At 43.6% G+C, this 18,315-nt stretch overlaps 1 protein-coding gene across 5 annotated transcripts in view; it reads left to right on the top strand.

Moving 5' to 3' along the window:
• The window catches only part of tctn2 (tectonic family member 2), a 90,505-nt gene that overhangs the window by 20,228 nt on the left and 51,962 nt on the right, over nt 1-18,315 (top strand). For all 5 annotated transcript variants that reach the window (XM_060843314.1, XM_060843313.1, XM_060843311.1 and 2 more), the window contains exon 5: nt 12,714-12,814. In XM_060843314.1, the coding sequence (XP_060699297.1) occupies nt 12,714-12,814 (101 nt within the window). The remainder of the gene's footprint in view (nt 1-12,713; nt 12,815-18,315) is intronic.

The raw sequence follows: 18,315 nt of genomic DNA, 5'->3' as shown, positions 1-18,315 counted from the left end.
AGGCGAAGGAATTGGGAATATGGGATGGCGTTTTTACAGGGGGCAGGGTGGGAGGAGGTGTAGTCCAGGTAGCTGTGGGAGTCAGTCGGTTTATAATAGATGTCTGTGTTGAGTCGGTCGCCCGAGATAGAAATGGAAAGGTCTAGGAAGGGGAGGGAGGAGTCTGAGACAGTCCAGGTGAATTTCAGGTTGGGATGGAAGGTGTTAGTAAAGTTGATGAACTGTTCAACCTCCTCGTGGGAGCACGAGGCAGCGCCGATGCAGTCATCGATGTAGCGGAGGAAAAGGTGGGGGGTGGTGCCAGTGTAGTTGCGGAAGATGGACTGTTCCACATATCCTACGAAGAGGCAGGCATAGCTGGGGCCCATGCGGGTGCCCATGGCAACTCCTTTAGTTTGGAGGAAGTGGGAGGATTGAAAAGAGAAGTTATTCAGGGTGAGGACCAGTTCAGTCAGTCGAAGGAGGGTGTCAGTGGAAGGGTACTGGTTGGTGCGGCGGGAAAGGAAGAAGCGGAGGGCTTTGAGTCCTTCGTGATGGGGGATGGAGGTGTACAGGGACTGGATGTCCATAGTGAAAATAAGGCGTTGGGGACCGGGGAAGCGAAAATCCTGGAGGAGGTGGAGGGCGTGGGTGGTGTCCCGAACGTAGGTGGGGAGTTCTTGGACTAAAGGGGACAGGACTGTGTCGAGGTATTGGGAGATGAGTTCGGTGGGGCAGGGGCAGGCTGAGACAATGGGTCGGCCGGGGCAGGCAGGTTTGTGGATTTTGGGCAGGAGGTAGAAACGGGCGGTGCGGGGTTGTGGGACTATGAGGTTGGAGGCGGTGGATGGGAGATCCCCTGAGGTGATGAGGTCCTGGATGGTCTGGGAGATGATGGTTTGGTGGTGGGAGGTGGGGTCTAGGTCAAGGGGGCGATAAGAGGAGGCGTCCGCGAGCTGGCGTTTGGCTTCAGCGGTATACAGGTCAGTGCGCCAAACTACCACCGCGCCTCCCTTGTCTGCCGGTTTGATGGTGAGGTTGGGATTGGAGCGGAGGGAGTGGAGGGCTGCACGTTCTGAGGGTGAGAGGTTGGAGTGGGTGAGAGGGGTGGACAGGTTGAGTCGGTTAATGTCACGGCGGCAGTTGGCTATAAAGAGGTCGAGGGCGGGTAGGAGGCCAGCACGGGGTGTCCAGGTGGATGGGGTGTGTTGGAGGCGGGAGAAATGATAACCTTAAATAGTTACCTATTAGTATATTTAAATAGTCTAATACTAGCTGGAAAATGAGTAAAGGGAAGGGAACAGGCGGCTCTAAGAAAGCAGGGACCCCTCCCCCACCAAAGGTGTCTTCAGTTACTTCAGGAGATTTACCAATGAAGATGAGCTTTGAGGAGATGTTTGCCAGGTGGGAGGCGAAGATTGATGCTTTTATCGAAGTGCTTCTCTGCTCTGCCGAGACTCAATCAGCCGAGCTGCAGAAGCAGGGCAGAGACATACAGGAATTGGAGTGCCGAGTCAGAGAGGTGGAGTCGAAGGCCGCAGCCTCAGAGACTGCGATAAAATCGGCAGCCGACCACATCCGTTTTCTCGAGAATCGAGTCCAGAACCTAGAAAACCACATTGATGACCTCGAAAATCGATGTCGTAGAAAAAATATTCGGTTGTTGGGCCTGCCCGAACAGGAAGAGGGAGGCCAGCTGACAGCATTCTTAGAGCATTGGCTGCCACAACTTTTAAATCTGCAGGCTGGATCAGGCCAGGTAAGGGTGGAATGGGCCTACCGGGTCACAGTACGTGGGCCCGGCTCAACCCAGCGCCCACGCCCGGTCCTGTTCCAGCTGCAGAGCTATAGGGAGAGGCAGATGCTCCTGGAAGCCTCGAGAAATCTGGGAAAAGATCCCCAAGCTATGACCCACAAAGGATCCAGGATCATGCTGTTCCAGGACTTCTCCCCAGCTTTGGTCCGAAAGAGGAAGGCATTCGATGAGGCGAAGAAGCGTTTAAGGGACTTAAATATCCAGTACTCCTTACGATATCCAGCGATGCTACGCCTTAGCCACGAAGGATCCATATATAACTTCGGATCACCGGAGAAGGCTAAGGAATTCTTGGACTCTCTTAAATAAACTGTAAGAGATTGTGGACGCTGGTCTGCCTTTCCCATTATTTTGGTTTACATCCCTTCATCTTTTCTTATCATTTCCCCCTATGTGTGTATGTATATATATATATATATGTTGGGGCGTTTGGTTAATGTTGATGGGGAGAGGTGGTTACCTTATTCTATTTTACTTCTGTTTTTAGGAGCGGGGTTGTTTTTCTTTCCCCTGTTATTTTGTGGTATTATATTTAAGTATTACATGTGTAATATTCCCAAATATATTTAGATGTGGGTGTGGGTGGGGGTGGGGTGTTCACTGTTAACTCTAGCTTTATATTATATTTGAATTCTCCTCATTTTATTGAGGAACGCCTGGGTCAAGGGTGGGGCACTGGTTGGAAGAGGGTAAGATGGACTGTGGGAGAGGAAGTGACGCTCCCTGGGAACAAGGGAGAAAGTCTCCAATTCGGAATGTTTTATATCTTTTATACTTAGAAAGAGTTTTTTGTTATATTGTTTTGAGTGTATCAGAGAGTCTTTACTTTTGTAAATCTTGTATGCTCCATGCTCGGGATGTTCTAGATAGGGTTTCCCCTCCCGAGGGGTCTCGGATCTGTCCAGATGATTATGGCTGAACAGTCGGTTAAGTGGTGCACCTGGAATGTCAGGGGGAGTAATTCGCCAGTTAAAAGGAAGAAAATATTATCAAATCTTAAGAAGGAGAGAGTTGATATAGCTCTCCTACAGGAGACACACCTGTCGGATAAAGAACACTTAAAATTACGACAGGGCGGATTTGATCAGGCCTTTTTTTCCTCTTTTAATTCAAAAAGCAGGGGAGTCGTTATCCTTGTCCGGAAGAACTTCCCTTTGAAAATTCTAAATCAGATAAAAGACGAATCTGGACGATATATTTTGATTAAAGCCCTCATAAATGGAGAGGATCTTAAATGTATACTGCCCCCCGGCACACCCCTTTAAATTCATAACGGAAGCTTTTTCAAAACTGATGGCCTTTGGTGCCCGTCATACAATTATAGGGGGAGACTTTAATTGTATTATGGATCCGGAAATAGATAGGATTCCCAAGAGTGCCGCTGGAGTGTCTCCCAGATCTAGACAATTGGCGGACCTGAATAAAGAATTAGGATTGGTAGATGTATGGAGATGTCTCCATCCACAGGGTAGAGATTTTTCTTTCTACTCTAATCCACATAAATGTCACACAAGAATTGATATGTTTTTTGCCCCATCGATTTTTCTAAATTCTATAGCAACCTGTAAAATAGGTACTATAGCAATCTCTGACCATGCCGCTGTATACATGGAAACTAAGGTAAAGAACAATGGGACGTCCGCTCGGCATTGGCGTATGGACCCCTTCCTGATAAAAGATAGCAAATTTTTAAAGTACTTCTCCCAAGAACTTAAAACTTTTTTAGAAATTAATACTGGTACGGCTAGCAATCCGTCAATGATGTGGGAGACCATCAAAGCTTATGCACGAGGTTTGATCATCTCCTATTCAGCGACCCAGAGGAAAATGAAGGGAGAGCAACAGCGTCTGCTCGAAGCTCGCCTAAAAGCAGCCGAAACAGCATACGCTGATAGACCTTCTATCACAAGATTGCAGAGGATTACAGCTCTTAGGACAGCTTTAAACACCGCGCTTACTCAAACGGCTAAAAGGGAAATATTATTTGCGAAACAAAGATTATATGAACATGGCGACAAACCGGGTAGATACTTAGCATTTCTTGCAAAGAAAAAGAAAGCCCCTCAAACTATTCCGACCATCAAAGAAAGTACAGGTACCCTGACTCATGATCATAAAAAGATCAATGCGACCTTTAAAGAATTTTATTCTGAACTATATAGATCGCAGGGATTGTGAAGATAGGATTAGGAGGATGCAGTCATTTTTAAAAAATTTGACCTTCCCGGGCCTGACTCCGGAACAGGTGTCGGCCCTAAATACCCCTTTAACAGTCCAAGAAATACTTGAGGCTATTAGGCAACTTCAGAGCGGAAAAGCACCGGGCCCGGATGGTTTTCAAGCTGAATTCTATAAAGAATTTACAGGAATATTGGTTGACCCACTCATGGATATGTATAATTTTGCGCATAGTCAGGTCTATCTCCCGCCCACGCTGAAAGAAGCAAATATTTCTCTTATCCTCAAAAAAGGAAAAGACCCAGAAGATTGTGCATCTTACAAACCAATATCCTTACTAAATGTAGACTTTAAAATTCTCTCAAAAATGTTAGCACTAAGACTAGAAAGGGTACTGCCATATATTATAAAGGAGGACCAGACGGGATTTATTAAGGGCCGCAGATCATCCAATAATATCAGAAGGGTCTTGAATATGATCCAAGCCTGTCATCAGGGAAAGATACCAGGAGTAGTAATTTCATTGGATGCGGAAAAGGCATTCGATAGGGTTGAATGGTCATATTTATTTTACACATTGGAAAGGTTTGGCGTTGGACAGGTGTTTACCAAATGGGTTTCAACATTGTATAATGACCCCAAAGCAGCTGTTATTACTAATGGGTTAAGATCGGATGGCTTCAGTGTGGGTAGGGGCTGCCGTCAAGGATGTCCTCTCTCACCATTGTTGTTTACACTGATAATCGAACCATTAGCAGAAGCCATCTGGACTGATCCTAATATAATGGCCCCGAGGATTGGTACAGGTAAACACAAAATTACCCTCTATGCAGATGACGTTCTCTTATTCCTCAGTAATCCTTTAATGTCAGTGCCTCGTCTAATTCAAGTTATTAATACATTTAGTGCATTCTCAGGCTATAAAATTAATTTTTCAAAATCTGAAGCCATGCCAATGGGTGGTCTGGCTATGATACCCCACTTAATGGACGGATCCCCTTTTCCCTTCCGTTGGTCCCTGGAGGGCTTCTTATATTTAGGTATTTTTATCACGCCAGTATTTGATCAGCTGTATAGGGCTAACTTTGTACAATTAATGGAAAGGATAAGGCAGGACCTCCAGCGATGGAGAGACCTTCCGACTTACTGGCTAGGTAGAATAGCATTAATTAAAATGAATGTTCTGCCCCGTCTCTTATATCCTATGAGAATGCTCCCGCTGATGCTGCCAAGGCTAGCCCTACGTAAATTATATGGCTGGTTGGGCTCCTTTATTTGGAACCATAGACGGCCCCTTATTAAGCTGAAGAAGCTACAGCTTCCACAGGCAAGGGGAGGACTGGACTTCCCAGACTTTAGGAAATATCAGTTAAGCTCCCTACTAAATTACATAGCTGATTGGGTTTCATCTGATCCACAATCAATTTGGCTGGATATCGAAGCCTCCCAAGTAAAATACCCACTTATTAACCTTTTATTTTCAGATAAGAGGAAAATCATTACAGACCACTGTAAAAATCCCATAATATTAAACACAATTAAGGCCTGGAATATAATGCGGCAAAATGAGGGTAACTCACATAAAACATCCCCCCATGCACCAATAGTAGGCGCATGGGGATTCCAACCGGGAATTACAGATGCCACCTTTAAACTCTGGAGATCCAGGGGCATCTCATGCTTAGGGGACCTATTTAAAGATGGGATCCTGATGTCCTTTGAGCAGCTGCGTCTGAAATTCGGAATACCTAATGGGGATCTCTTTCGATACTTCCAAGTTCGAGATTATATACAGAGGAAGACTACATTAATAGATAGTCTTTATAAATCAGACAGAGAACGTAATGTCTTACGACCAGCGGGGGCATCCTCCGTTAGTACTATATACCATTTGCTACATGATGGAGTCTCAGGAGACATGGATGACCTGCTTAAAACATGGGAGCAGGACTTGGGGCTAGAAATCTCTGAGGATATGTGGAATGACATTTGGGAAAATGCTAGAAGAATTGCTATCTGTAACAGAACTCAGGCTATCCAACTAAAGATACTTCATAGGGCCCATATAGCTCCGGCTCGACTGGCAAAATTTAAGGCAGGAGCATCTCCAATGTGTCCCAAATGCAAAATAGAGGTGGGTACTCTTGTACATTGTCTGTGGACTTGTCAGAAAATCCGCAGATACTGGACTAAAGTGGCAAATACCCTGACAGAAATTTTAGGAATGGAAATTAGGGTGGACCCTGTATCTCTCCTTTTGGGCTTTTCGAACCTCTCATCTCTGGATATGCATGGGAAGAGACTATTTTCTATTCTCTCTTTCTGTGCAAGGAAAAATATTTTGGTGAACTGGGTGGCTGAGGGCCCCCCTGGACTTTCAAATTGGCACAGATTAATTATGGAATATATCCCCCTTGACTTCCTTACAAATATGGTGCACCGAAAGACTGAATTATGTTATAAAATATGGCAGCCCTTTTTGAATTATATAAATGCAGATATTTCGGCTATCCTAACAAGGGCTTTTATTTAGTGAAGATTTCAGACCGGGCTGCTCCGGGGCCCCTTGGGAGAGGAATCCTGCGCGAATACGGGTTTTATTATATTTGATGTTTATACATTCCGAGCATGTAAGAGACTTAGGTATACACTCTGGTTAGTTATAGGTTAGATTTGAGTTTTTTTTTCTTTCTTTTTTTCGTTTTTTTTTTCTCTTTGTTTTTCTCTTTGTTTTCTTTCTTTCTCTTTTCTTTGTTAAATTATGACTATTGTATATATGATTTAATTGTACATCAATGTTTGTATTTGAGAGTTTTGTTTATTTTTGTAAATTTGCAAAAATGTTAAATTTCAATAAAAATATCTACAAAAAAAAAAGTATACTTAAAGTTGTTGTATGGTTCTGTCCCCGTGTGAAATGGGACAGACTTCGAACTGATAGAAGTTCAGAACTTAGCATCCACGAGGTGCTGTGGGCCATCAACAGTAGCAGAATTGTAATCCAGCACAATTTGCAATCTCGTGGCCTGGCAACATCGCCTTTCATCATTATGCCAATGGATCATCCCTAGTTCAATGGAGAGTGCAGAGGGCATGCCAGGAGCTGCACCGTGCTTACCTAAAGATGGGTGTTAACCTGGTGAAAATCACAAACAGGACTACTTGCGTGCCAAACAGCAAGTGATAGGCAGAGCCAAGCAACCAGATCAGATCTACGTTCTACAGTCCTGCAACACCCAGTCATGAATGGCGGTGGACAATAAACTCCTCACCAGAGGAGGAGACTCCTATCCTCAATGATGGAAGAGCCAAGCTTTTGATGTAATCTTCAACCACAAGTGCTGGGTGGATGATCCCTTTTGGCCTCCTCCAGTGTTGCCCAGCTAATTTGATTCACTCCGTGATGTTAAGAAATGGTTTGAGATACTGAACACTGCAACGCCTATAGGCCCTGACAACTTTCTGACAATAGAATGGAAGTCTTGTGCTCTAGAACTTTGCATTCAAGGAAAGCTTTTCCTGTGCAGTTACAACACCTGGCATCTACCTGACAATGTGGAAAATTTCCCAGGCATGTGCTGTACACGAAGCAGGATAATTCCAATCCAGCCAGTTGCCACCCCATTAGTCTGTGCTCAATCATCAGTAGAGTGTCATCAACAGTACTATCAAGCATCACCTGCTCAGCAATAACCCACTCACCGGCACTCAGTTTGGGTATTCCTAGTGCCATTTAGTCCTTGACCTATTACAGTCTTAGTTCTAGCACATGTCCTGCGCATGTTCAAATGCAACAAGAGCTGAACAATATCCAGGCCTGGGCTGACGAGTGGCAAGTAACATTTGTACCACCCAAACGCCAGGCAATGATTATCTTCAGTAAGAGACAATCTAACCCCTTGACATTCATTGGTGTTACCAATATGGAACTGCCCATTCCTGCACTATCAACATCCTGGAGGTTCCTGTTGACCAGAAACTCAACTGGACTTGCCGTAGAAGCATAGTAGCTACAAGAGCAGGTCAAAGACACTCAATTCACCAAAGGCCCTTATACGATACCTTCCAAACCCGTGACTGCTTCCATCTAGTAGCATACTGACAGCAGGTACATGGAAATAGCACTACCTGCAAGTTTCCCTGCAAGCCACTCACCATCCTGACTTGGCGATCATCAGGGTACACAACAATGCAGAGTTGCTGAGCAGAGGCTGATAACCAAGTTTGGTACCCATGAGGATGGCCTTAACCAGGATCTTGGGTTCATGTTGCACTACAGGTGACCCCACAAACGCACGCGCACACATTCTCTCTCAAACACACATACGCACCCTCTCTTTTACACACACACACTCTGTCTCTCTCATGCACACAATCTCACACCGAAACATACTCGCATGTACACCTCCTCTCAGATGCATATACTCCTTTGTATGAGCACGCTGTCTCTCTCATTCTGTTCAATTCATTTGCACGTGTTGTATGACCCTTTGATCTCTTCATTAAATTCTGTATCTATGGTTTTCCCCTCTTGTTAATCTGTTGGAGGAGCAGCACTCCAAAAACTAGTGTTTTCAAATAAATCCATTGGACTATATCCTGGTGTCATGTGATTTTTTTTACCCTTTCCAACCCAGTCCAAAATTGGCACCTCCACATCATGGAAATATATTACCATTCCTTCAGTGTCACTAGGTCAAAATCTTGGAATACCCTCCCTTAGGACATTGTGGGTCTACCTCCAACAAATGGGCTGAATTGGTTTGAGAAGGCAACTCACTACCACCTTCTCAAAACAACTCCGTGCCGGTAATAAATACTGGCCAGCTACTGATGTCCACATCCTACAAATGAATTTTAAGAGAACTAGCAATTGGAATCAGAACCTGTAAGTCTGATTCCAATAATTGTTTTATGCCCCTCCTTATTTTCATAAGGTGTGCTTTTGTAGACTGTCAGCAGCAAGAATTATATTGTCTTTTAGTCACTGTTTTTAAACACAGGACAGCTAAATAGATTTATGATCACTTTTCTTCCCACTGGAGATATGGGAGACAATTTGTGGTTTCCCACTAATAGTCATTCTGCTTACTTTTGAGGATGATTTTTCAAGTGAAGCAGACCTAGTAATATAACTAAGGTGGGTTGGTGACGATTCGCTGCCGCCGATTAGCCACTGCCGGTTCGCCACCAGCGTTTCTCCACTGGGGTCGTTTGACCTCTGGAGACTATTCCCACTGGAAATATATATATGTAGTGATTGTTTTCCCTCCCATCTGTTCTTTCATACTTCTCAGTGCCCTTTATTTATACAACAACATAGAACATTGATTTAAAAAAAAAGTGAAATAAATATCGTGTTATTGTTTTATACATAAAAAATGAGTTACAAATACTTGCGGTGGCGGATCGTCCTCAGCGGCCAATGGGCGGTGGTGAAGTGTCCTCGGCGGTGAAAGGCAGTGGTTAATTGGCGGCAAATGGTCCCATCCCAAACTAAGATAATGTGGGTTAGTTTAAGACTGGTTATGTTCGAGAAGCAGATCGTTTTTTAATTTAAGGAATGATGAAAGTTTATGAAGATTATGGAGGTCGATGTGTTTTTAGTGTCAAAGGTGTATCAGATAATCTTGTGCTCCCATACTTACTTTTCTGTCCCCAGTCTGCTGCAGTGCTGCTGCTAGGCTCAACACAACACTTGAGGACTTTCACAGACTTCAGACTCAACACTGACTTCAATAATTTTAGAGCACTAACATCACTTTCTATGTCTTTTACCGACGCCTCAGAACCAGCCATACCATGGATACTTTCATCACAGCCAACTGATTTTTACCCATTCATAGTCCTTATTGTCACCTATTCAGCTTCTCTTCTTCCTAGGCTTACTATCAACAATCCTTATGTCCACCTAACCTTTTTTTCTCTTTCAGGCCTCTATCTCTGCTATCTGTTCCACTCTGCTGCAAATTGACACTCTACACTCGGTTTTAGAAATGTAAAAATAGGAGCAGCTTTAGTCTTTGAGTGGTTCTGCCATTCAATATGATCATTGCTGATCATCCAACTCAGTTGATTGTTCCCACTTTTGCTGTATACCTTTGATTCTTTTAGCTGAAGAAAAAATACATATCTCCTCCTTGAGAACATCTCTGGGACACATGTACTAAACAATCCCACTACCCTGTAGCTGAACATTTCAACTCCCCTCCCACTCTGCCAATGACATGCCAGTACTGGGCTGCCTCCACTGCCAAATTCTAACCACCTGACACCTGGAGGAAGAATGCCTCATTGTCTGCCTTGGTACCCTCCAACCACATGGGATCAATGTTGATTTCACCAGTTTCCTCCTCTCCCCATCCTTGACCTTATCCAACCCTCCAACTTGGTACTGCCCTCTTGAACTGTTCCACCTGTCCATCTTCCTTCCCATATATCTACTCCATCCTGTGCTCTGACCTATCACCATCACCTTACCACCTTCATCTACCTATTGCATTTCTAGCTCTTCCAGGGATATTCTGGGTAACTGTAGACCAGTGAGCCTGATGTAGGTGGTGGGAAAGTTGCTGGAGAGAGTACTGAGGGATGGAATCTATCCATATTTAGAAAAGAATGGGCTTTTCTATGATAGGCAACATGGTTTTGTGCGGGGGAGATCCTGCCTTACCAACTTGATAGACTTCTTTGAGGAAGTGACCAAATTGACAGTTGAAGGAAGGGCTGTTGATGTCATATACGTGGACTTTAGTAAGGTGTTTGATAAGATTCCCCATGGTAGACTAATGGAGAAAGTGAAGTCATATGGTGTGCTAACTAGGTGGATGAAGAACTGGTTGAGCAACAGGAGACAGAGTGTAGTAGTTGAAGGGAGTTTTTTGAAATGGAGAAAGGTGACCAGTGGTGTTCCACAGGGGCCAGTGTTGGAGTCCACTGTTTGTATTATACATGATCTAGAAGAGGACTCTGTTGGTATGGTCAGCAAGTTTGCAGATGACACGAAGATTGGTGAAGTAGCAGAAAGCGTAAGGGACTGTCAGAGAATACAGGAAGATCAAAGTAGACTGGAGAGTTGGGCGGAAAAGTGGCAGATGGATTTCAATCCAGACAAATTTTGAGGTGATACATTTAGGTAAGACTAATTCTAGAGTGAATTATACAATGAACAGAAGAGACTTGGGAAAGGTTGATGGGCAGAGAGATCTGGGAGTGCAGGTCCATTGTACCCTGAAGGTTGCTGCACAGGTGGATAGAGTGGTCAAGAAGGCATACAGTATGCTTGCCTTCATCAGACGGGGTACTGAGTATAAGAGCTGGCAGGTCATGTAAAAATTGTACATTGGTCGGCCGCATTTAGAATACTGTGTACAGTTCTGGTCGCCACATTACCAAAAGGACGTGGATGCTTTGGAGAGGGGGCAGAGAAGGTTTACAAGGATGTTGCCTGGTATGGAAGGTGCTAGCTATGAAGAGAGGTTGAATAGGTTAGGTTTATTTTCATTAGAAAAAGGACGTTGAGGGGGTACCTGATTGAGGTTTACAAAATCATGAAGGGTATAGACAGGGTGGACCGAGACAAGGTCTTTCCCAGGGTGAAGGATTCAATAACGAGAGGTCACCCTTTCAAGGTGAGAAGTGGAAGGTTTAAGGGGGATACACGTGGCAAGTACTTCACACAGAGAGTGGTTGGCGTCTGGAACATATTGCCAGCACAGGTGGTAGAGGCAGGCATGGGAGATTCATTTAAGATGCGTCTGGACAGATGCATGAGTAGGTGGGGAGCAGAGGGATACAGATGCTTAAGAATTGACTGACCGGTTTAGACAGTACATTTGGATCGGCTCAGGCTCGGAGAGCCAAAGGGCCTATTCCTGGGCTGTAAATTTTCTTTGTTCTATCTCTCAGCCCTAATGGGGGCCACCCATATTCCAGATGAAGAGCTTAAGCTGAAAAAGTCAACTCTCCTCCTCGGTTGCTGCCTGACCAGCTGTGCTTTTCCTGCACTACTCTTTTTGACTCTGGACATGTTAGTCAGTCTTAGTAATCAGACCTAACATATACAGCACAAACCCTTTTGGCTTTTTGTTTGTATTTTCTATTTTGAGAGATCTGTCTTGAGCTTTTTAAGTATTAAGAACATGAAACATCAGTTACCAATAATTAAGGCCATGTTATGGAACAATTATAAACCTGTTCAGTTCACACGTTGTTATTAATCATTGTAATGGTTGAAGGGGGAGCTTTATTTTCAACAGCACTATCTATTTAATATCAGAAATTTTCTGAAGTTGTTATAAAGTTTTGTTTAAAATTGACACTGCATTAATAGACATGGTCAAATTTTTCCTCCAATGAACTAGGAACAGAAGTGGGAAAAGCTGGTTGGATTTTGTTTCACAAGCACTATTGTCATCTAGAACCTTGCTCAATGCCCAATCAGGCAAGGGTTTGAGCAACCTTCTGGTATTCTCACAGCTGTAAGATCCAGTCCTTTATTTGGACTCCATGTATATTTTCAGCAAGAGTCATTGGATGAAGATTTAAGGTAATTAGCTCCCAAATAATCGCTTTCTCTTGAATCTGAGGTTGCTGAGGCACTTGCCCTGTTAAGGTTGGCTTACTCAGAACAAACGAGTGATTTTAGGTAGTACTGTCCTACTCTGGCACTATGCCATCTCATTCCCTCAGTATGGGACTTCATAAAGACAATTGAACTTTGTTCTTTGTGTTTTGTTAGAAAGCAAGGTGCTGATTCCAAAACAAAAATATCACCCTCTTGGCCCATGTCCATGCAACTTAACTGCATATGCTTGTGATGTGCGATGCTGTTGTGATGAGGTATTTCTCAATTTTAAATAACACTGTCAAATGATATAGTTGTGTATAGATTTTAACTTGTTCTATTCAATGCGAATTTGTATGAATATGCATTGAAGTAAATAGATTGTTCTGCTTATTTTAATAGACCATAGTATCTATATTTCTTGGTGTAATGGATCTGTTGCTTATCCTTTGTGTCCCTTCTGTGATGCATTAAGGAAATAATTATTGGACTTGTGGGCGATGTTCCAGTTTTGTGGTTTCTTTGATAGCTGGGAATTGCTATTTCCAGATTTATTTCCCGTTCCTTATTTCCAAATCTACAGCATTGTCTGTTGCTGTCTTCATCTTGTAACCTCATAATTGCTGTTAAAACCCTTTTAATTGGGTTTATTTACATCCATAATAATAGCTATCATTCATCTACTTTTAAAACAAAAACACATTCCAAACTCTATTTCTGCATCAACCTTCTTTTTCTTCATCCTTCTCTCTCTTTTTGTAAAGTTGTTCAAAATTTATTCTCCCCGTAGCTTTGCTGTACTAGTTAATGACTCAGTCTCAATCACCTACACTGTCCTCCAACCCAATGGATTTGAAATATTCCAATCTCTGTCTGACTTTCCGTCACCTGCAGTGCTTTGAGCCTGTGATTTCAAACTCTTATCCCATTTAGTAGTGGAACCTTAAGTTGCTTTATTCTTATCTTCAAGCTCACCTTTATAAATTCATCTCATTATTGACTTCTTTCCAACTAGAGTCTCCCTTTCAACACCTCTTACTTGACCAAAATCTGATCAAAGAATGTAATTCAGTTATCTTGTTTCATTGACCATTCCTTTTTTTTAAAACTTCTCTCTCTAAAGTTCCTGTTTTGTGCTTTAACATTTTTTTATAAATGTTGACAGTTGAATGTAAGAGTAAAGGTGTTAATATTAACATTGAGTAGTGCAGAACTTGAGTATTGCTGAAAAAGACACATTTTGTCAAAGCTTCTTGTATTTTACTCATCATGGCAATTCACAACAATACCAGTTTGAGATACCAGCATTTATACTGCATGGGAAAGAATGCTAGTTGGCAAAGGGAATCTTGTCACTGATTTAGCAGAAGCTTTGCCATGGAAGATGCTTCAGTTAATGATAGTTAGTTCCCAGGCTGCTTCAAAATTTTAAACTGTCAGTTGATTCTGGTCAAGGCATTGATCTGGGAAACAAACCAGAGAATTGCTATCAGCTGTTTTACTGAGAGAAAGTAAGGACTGCAGATCCTGGAGCTCAGAGTCAAAAAGTGTGGCACAGGAAAACCTCAATAGGTCATGCAGCATCCGAGGAGCAGGAGAGTCAATGTTTTGGGCATAGGCCCTTCTTCAGGATTGTGGAGGGGTGAGGGTGGCCCCAAGGGAGCTGAGAGATAAATAAAAGTGTGTTGGGACTGTGGGGAAAGGTACCTTGGAACGCAATAGGTGGATGCAGGTAGCGGGTGATTGTGATCGGGTGGAGTGGATAGGTGGGAAGGATGATGGGCAGGCGGGAGAAGTTCAAGAGGGCAAGAGTTCAAATTGGAGAGTTAGTTCAGGGATAAGGTGGGGGGAAATCGACTTTGATGCTGTGTGATTGGAGGGTCCCTAGGTGGAAGGTGAGGCGTTCTAGGTGTCGGCTGGCTAGGATTTGGCAGTGGAGGAGGCCAGGACTTGCACGTTGAAGTGGTTGCCCACAGGATGGGGGGATTGTTTGGTGCATGTGTACTGGAGATGTTCTCTGAAACATTCAGTGAGTAGGTGTCACTTCTCCCCAGTGTAGAGGAGATCACATCGAGAGCAACGGACAAAGTAGATGAGGTGTTTCGATGTGCAGGAAAATCTCTGTCGGATGTGTAAGGATCTTTTGGAGCCTTGGAAGGAGGTGAGGGGGGAGGTCTGGATGCAAGTTTTATACTTCTTGCGGTGGCAAGGGAAGGTGCTGGGAGTGGAGACTGGATTTGTGGGGAGCATGGACCTAATGAGTGTGTCATGGAGGGAATGTTCCCAGCGGAATGCTGATAGGATAGGGAGGGAAATATATCTCTGGTGGGGTCTGATTGTAGGTGGCGGAAATGGCAGAGGATGACATGTGGTATCCAGAGATTGGTGGGTTGAAAGGTGAGGACCGGGAGGGGGGGTTCTATTATTGTTGCGGTTGGAGGGGTGTGGTTGAAGGGTGGAAATATTCTGCACATTCCAAACACGTCACGTACAGTGTCCATTGATCTCGGCGATGTGGTCTCCTCCACGTTAGGGAGACAGGACGCCTACTTGCGGAATGTCTCAGATCTTTTCTGGGACACACACACGAAACAACATCACCACCCTGTGGCCAACCACTTCTACTTGCCCTCCCACTCTGCCAAGGACGTGCAAGCTTTAGGCCACCTCCACTGGCAAATGCTAGTCACCCAACGCCTGGAGGAAGATTGCTTCATCTTCCTCCAAGGGACCCTCCCCAACCACGTGGCAACAACATCGATTTCACCAGTTTCCTCGCCTCACCTCCCCCCACCTTATGCCAGATCCAACCCTGCAGCTCCGCACTGCCCTACCTGTCCATCTTTCCATCTATCCATTCCACCCTCCGCTCCGACCTATCACCATCACCCCCATCTTCAACTGCCTATTGCATTCCTATCTACGCCCCCATCACCCTCCTATTTATTTCTCAGTCCCCTTGGGCCACAGACACATACAGATGCACCCCTTCCTGATGAAGGGCTCATGCCTGAAAGGTTGACTGTCCTGCTCCTTGGTTGCTGTCTGACCCGCTGTGCTTTTCTAGTGCCACACTTATTGACTTGGAACTGTTTTATTGAGTTGAAGCAGGCACAGTGTGTACGCAGGTTCTTTCTGTCTGCTAAGATCAGGGCCCTGTGTATTATATATTTGGCTTCCAGTACATGCATCAACTGACAATTCTAAATCATTTGTCAATGAAGTTCTTTGCATCTTCAGGATTATCTAGCAGCTATTGAACAAATGTGGAATCCTGTCTAATGTTGAACATTGTTGTGAGCTTTGCGTATTTGAGTGGCTGGATATAGTCAGAATCTTGTTGGAAGCAGCATAAGTGATAAGCTGTTTGATTTGCACAGCTAGTTTTTTGTAGGTATAAGTCTGATGCTACATGTGTGTGTTTTATTATCCCAGATGATATTATGACTGGACAAGTCTGATTCCAGACTGAAATCTACCTTCATAGATTGTAAGGATTTTTTTTTGTTGTAATGAAATTATCTCTTACTGAAACATAAGCATATAATATTGCAGATTCTGTTTCAGCAATCAAGTAGTTTAGTATGCACAAAAATAGAATAAACAAAACAGATGTAATGATTTCAAAACACTTCAAGTACAATTCCAGTAATCTTAAGCAGTATTATCATACTCACTCACAGTGGAGAGAATTCCCTTCTTTAACATATCTGTTGGGCTTAGTTTTAATTGTGCTACAATTCCATTTCTTGAGAATCTGATAGACTCTTGAATTTTCATACTCATAAGATTAGAATTTCTTACTTTCAGATAATCCCTTCCAAGGTTTTAATCCAACACTTCTGGTCTGCAGCCTTAGTTTTATAGTTCTTACACTAAGGTAATCCATTTCTAAAATCGCTTCCTTCTTTAGGAGTGACAGTCTTCCACATTTCAACTTTAGCCAAAACTTCTGCAAACAAAACTGCCCACACTGAAGCCAAAAGTTTTCTTTAATGCTATGGGTATTTCCCTCAATCAAAAGTGCAAGAAAAAAGTCAATCTGTGACTTTCTAAACTAAAAAATTTAATGCACAACTGTTTACTTTCTTTACTTATTAAAACCCTCCCAGTTAACTTCCTATTATCCTGACACTTATAGCTTATATGTTTTCAAAATAAATCGCCATGAATCTAAAAATATAGACCGTAGAACATAGAAAAATACAGCACAGAACAGAACAGGCCCTTTGGCCCACGATGTTGTGCCAAAGTTTGATCCTAATGTGAAATATAGTAACTTAACCGACGCACCCCTCAACTCACTGCTATCAATGTGGATGTCCAGCAGTCGCTTAAATGTCCCCAATGACTCAGCTTCCACCATCACCGCTGGCAACACATTCCATACATTCACAATTCTCTGTGTAAAGAACCTACCTCTGACATCTCCTTTATACTTTCGTCCTAATGTCTTCAAACTATGACTCCTTGTACCAGTCAATCCTGCCCTGGGGAAAAGTCTCTGTCTATTGACACTATCTATTCCACTCATTATCTTGTATACCTCGATCAGGTCTCCTCTCCAGAGAGAAAAATCCGACTTATTCAACCTTTCTTCATAAGGCAAGCAATCCTGTCCAGCAGCATCCTGGTCTCTCCAAAGCCTCTGTATCTTTCCTATAGTAGGGCAACCATAACTGGACACAATATTCCAAGTATAGTCTCATCAGGGATTTGTAGAGCTGCAGCAAAACCTCGCGGCTCTTAAACTCGATCCCCCTGTTAATGAAAGCCAAAACACCATATGATTTCTTAACAACCCTAACCACTTTGGTGGCAGCTTTGAGCGGTCCATGTACTTGCACACCCAGATCCCTCTGTTCCTCCACACTGCCATGAATTCTGACATTAATCCTATATTCAGCATTAGCGTTCGACCTTCCAAAATGCATCACTTCGCATTTATCCAGGTTGAACACCATCTGCCGTTTCTCAGCCCAACTCTGCATCCTGTCTGTCGCGCTGCAGCCTGCAGTAGCCCTCTATACTATTGACGACACTTCCAACCTTTGTGTCATTTGCAAATTTACTAATCCACCCCTCAACCTCCTCATACAAGTCATTTATAAAAGCTACAAAGAGCAGAGGCCCAAGAACAGAGCCCTGCGGGAGCCCACTCAACACTGACCTCCAGGCAGAATACTTTCCATCTACAACCACTCTGTTCTGTCGGCCAGCCAATTCTGAATCCAGATAGCCAAATCTCCCTGTATCCCATACTTCCTGACTTTATGAATGAGCCTACCATGGGGAGCCTTATTAAATGCCTTGCTGAAGTCCACTGCTTGACCTTTGTCGACCTGTCTTGTCACCTCCTCAAAGAACTCAATAACGTTTGTGAGGCATGACCTGCCCCTACTAAGCCATGTGGACTGCCTTTAATCACACTATGCTTCGCCAAATAGTTACAAATCATATCCCTCAGAATTCTTTCCAAAACTTTGCTGACCACAGACGTAAGACGGACTGGTCTGTAATTGCTACGGATTTCCCTATGACCCTTCTTGAAAAGAAGAACAACATTTGCCTCCTTCCAATCCTCTGGTACAACTCCCATGGAGAGTGAGGAGGCAAATATTCTCGCCAGCAGCTTAGCAACCTTCTTTCTCGGTTCCTGGAGCAGCCTAGGATAAATCTGGTCTGGCCCTGGGGACATATCAATCTTAAGTTAATCATTAAACCACTTCAGACACACTGGCCGATACTCATCTGCCACTTGCTTAAATCAATTCTA

The sequence above is a fragment of the Hemiscyllium ocellatum genome, chromosome 24 (genome assembly GCF_020745735.1).
Source record: "Hemiscyllium ocellatum isolate sHemOce1 chromosome 24, sHemOce1.pat.X.cur, whole genome shotgun sequence".
Lineage (NCBI taxonomy): Eukaryota > Metazoa > Chordata > Chondrichthyes > Orectolobiformes > Hemiscylliidae > Hemiscyllium > Hemiscyllium ocellatum.
This window is presented reverse-complemented; position numbering and strand designations above follow the sequence as displayed.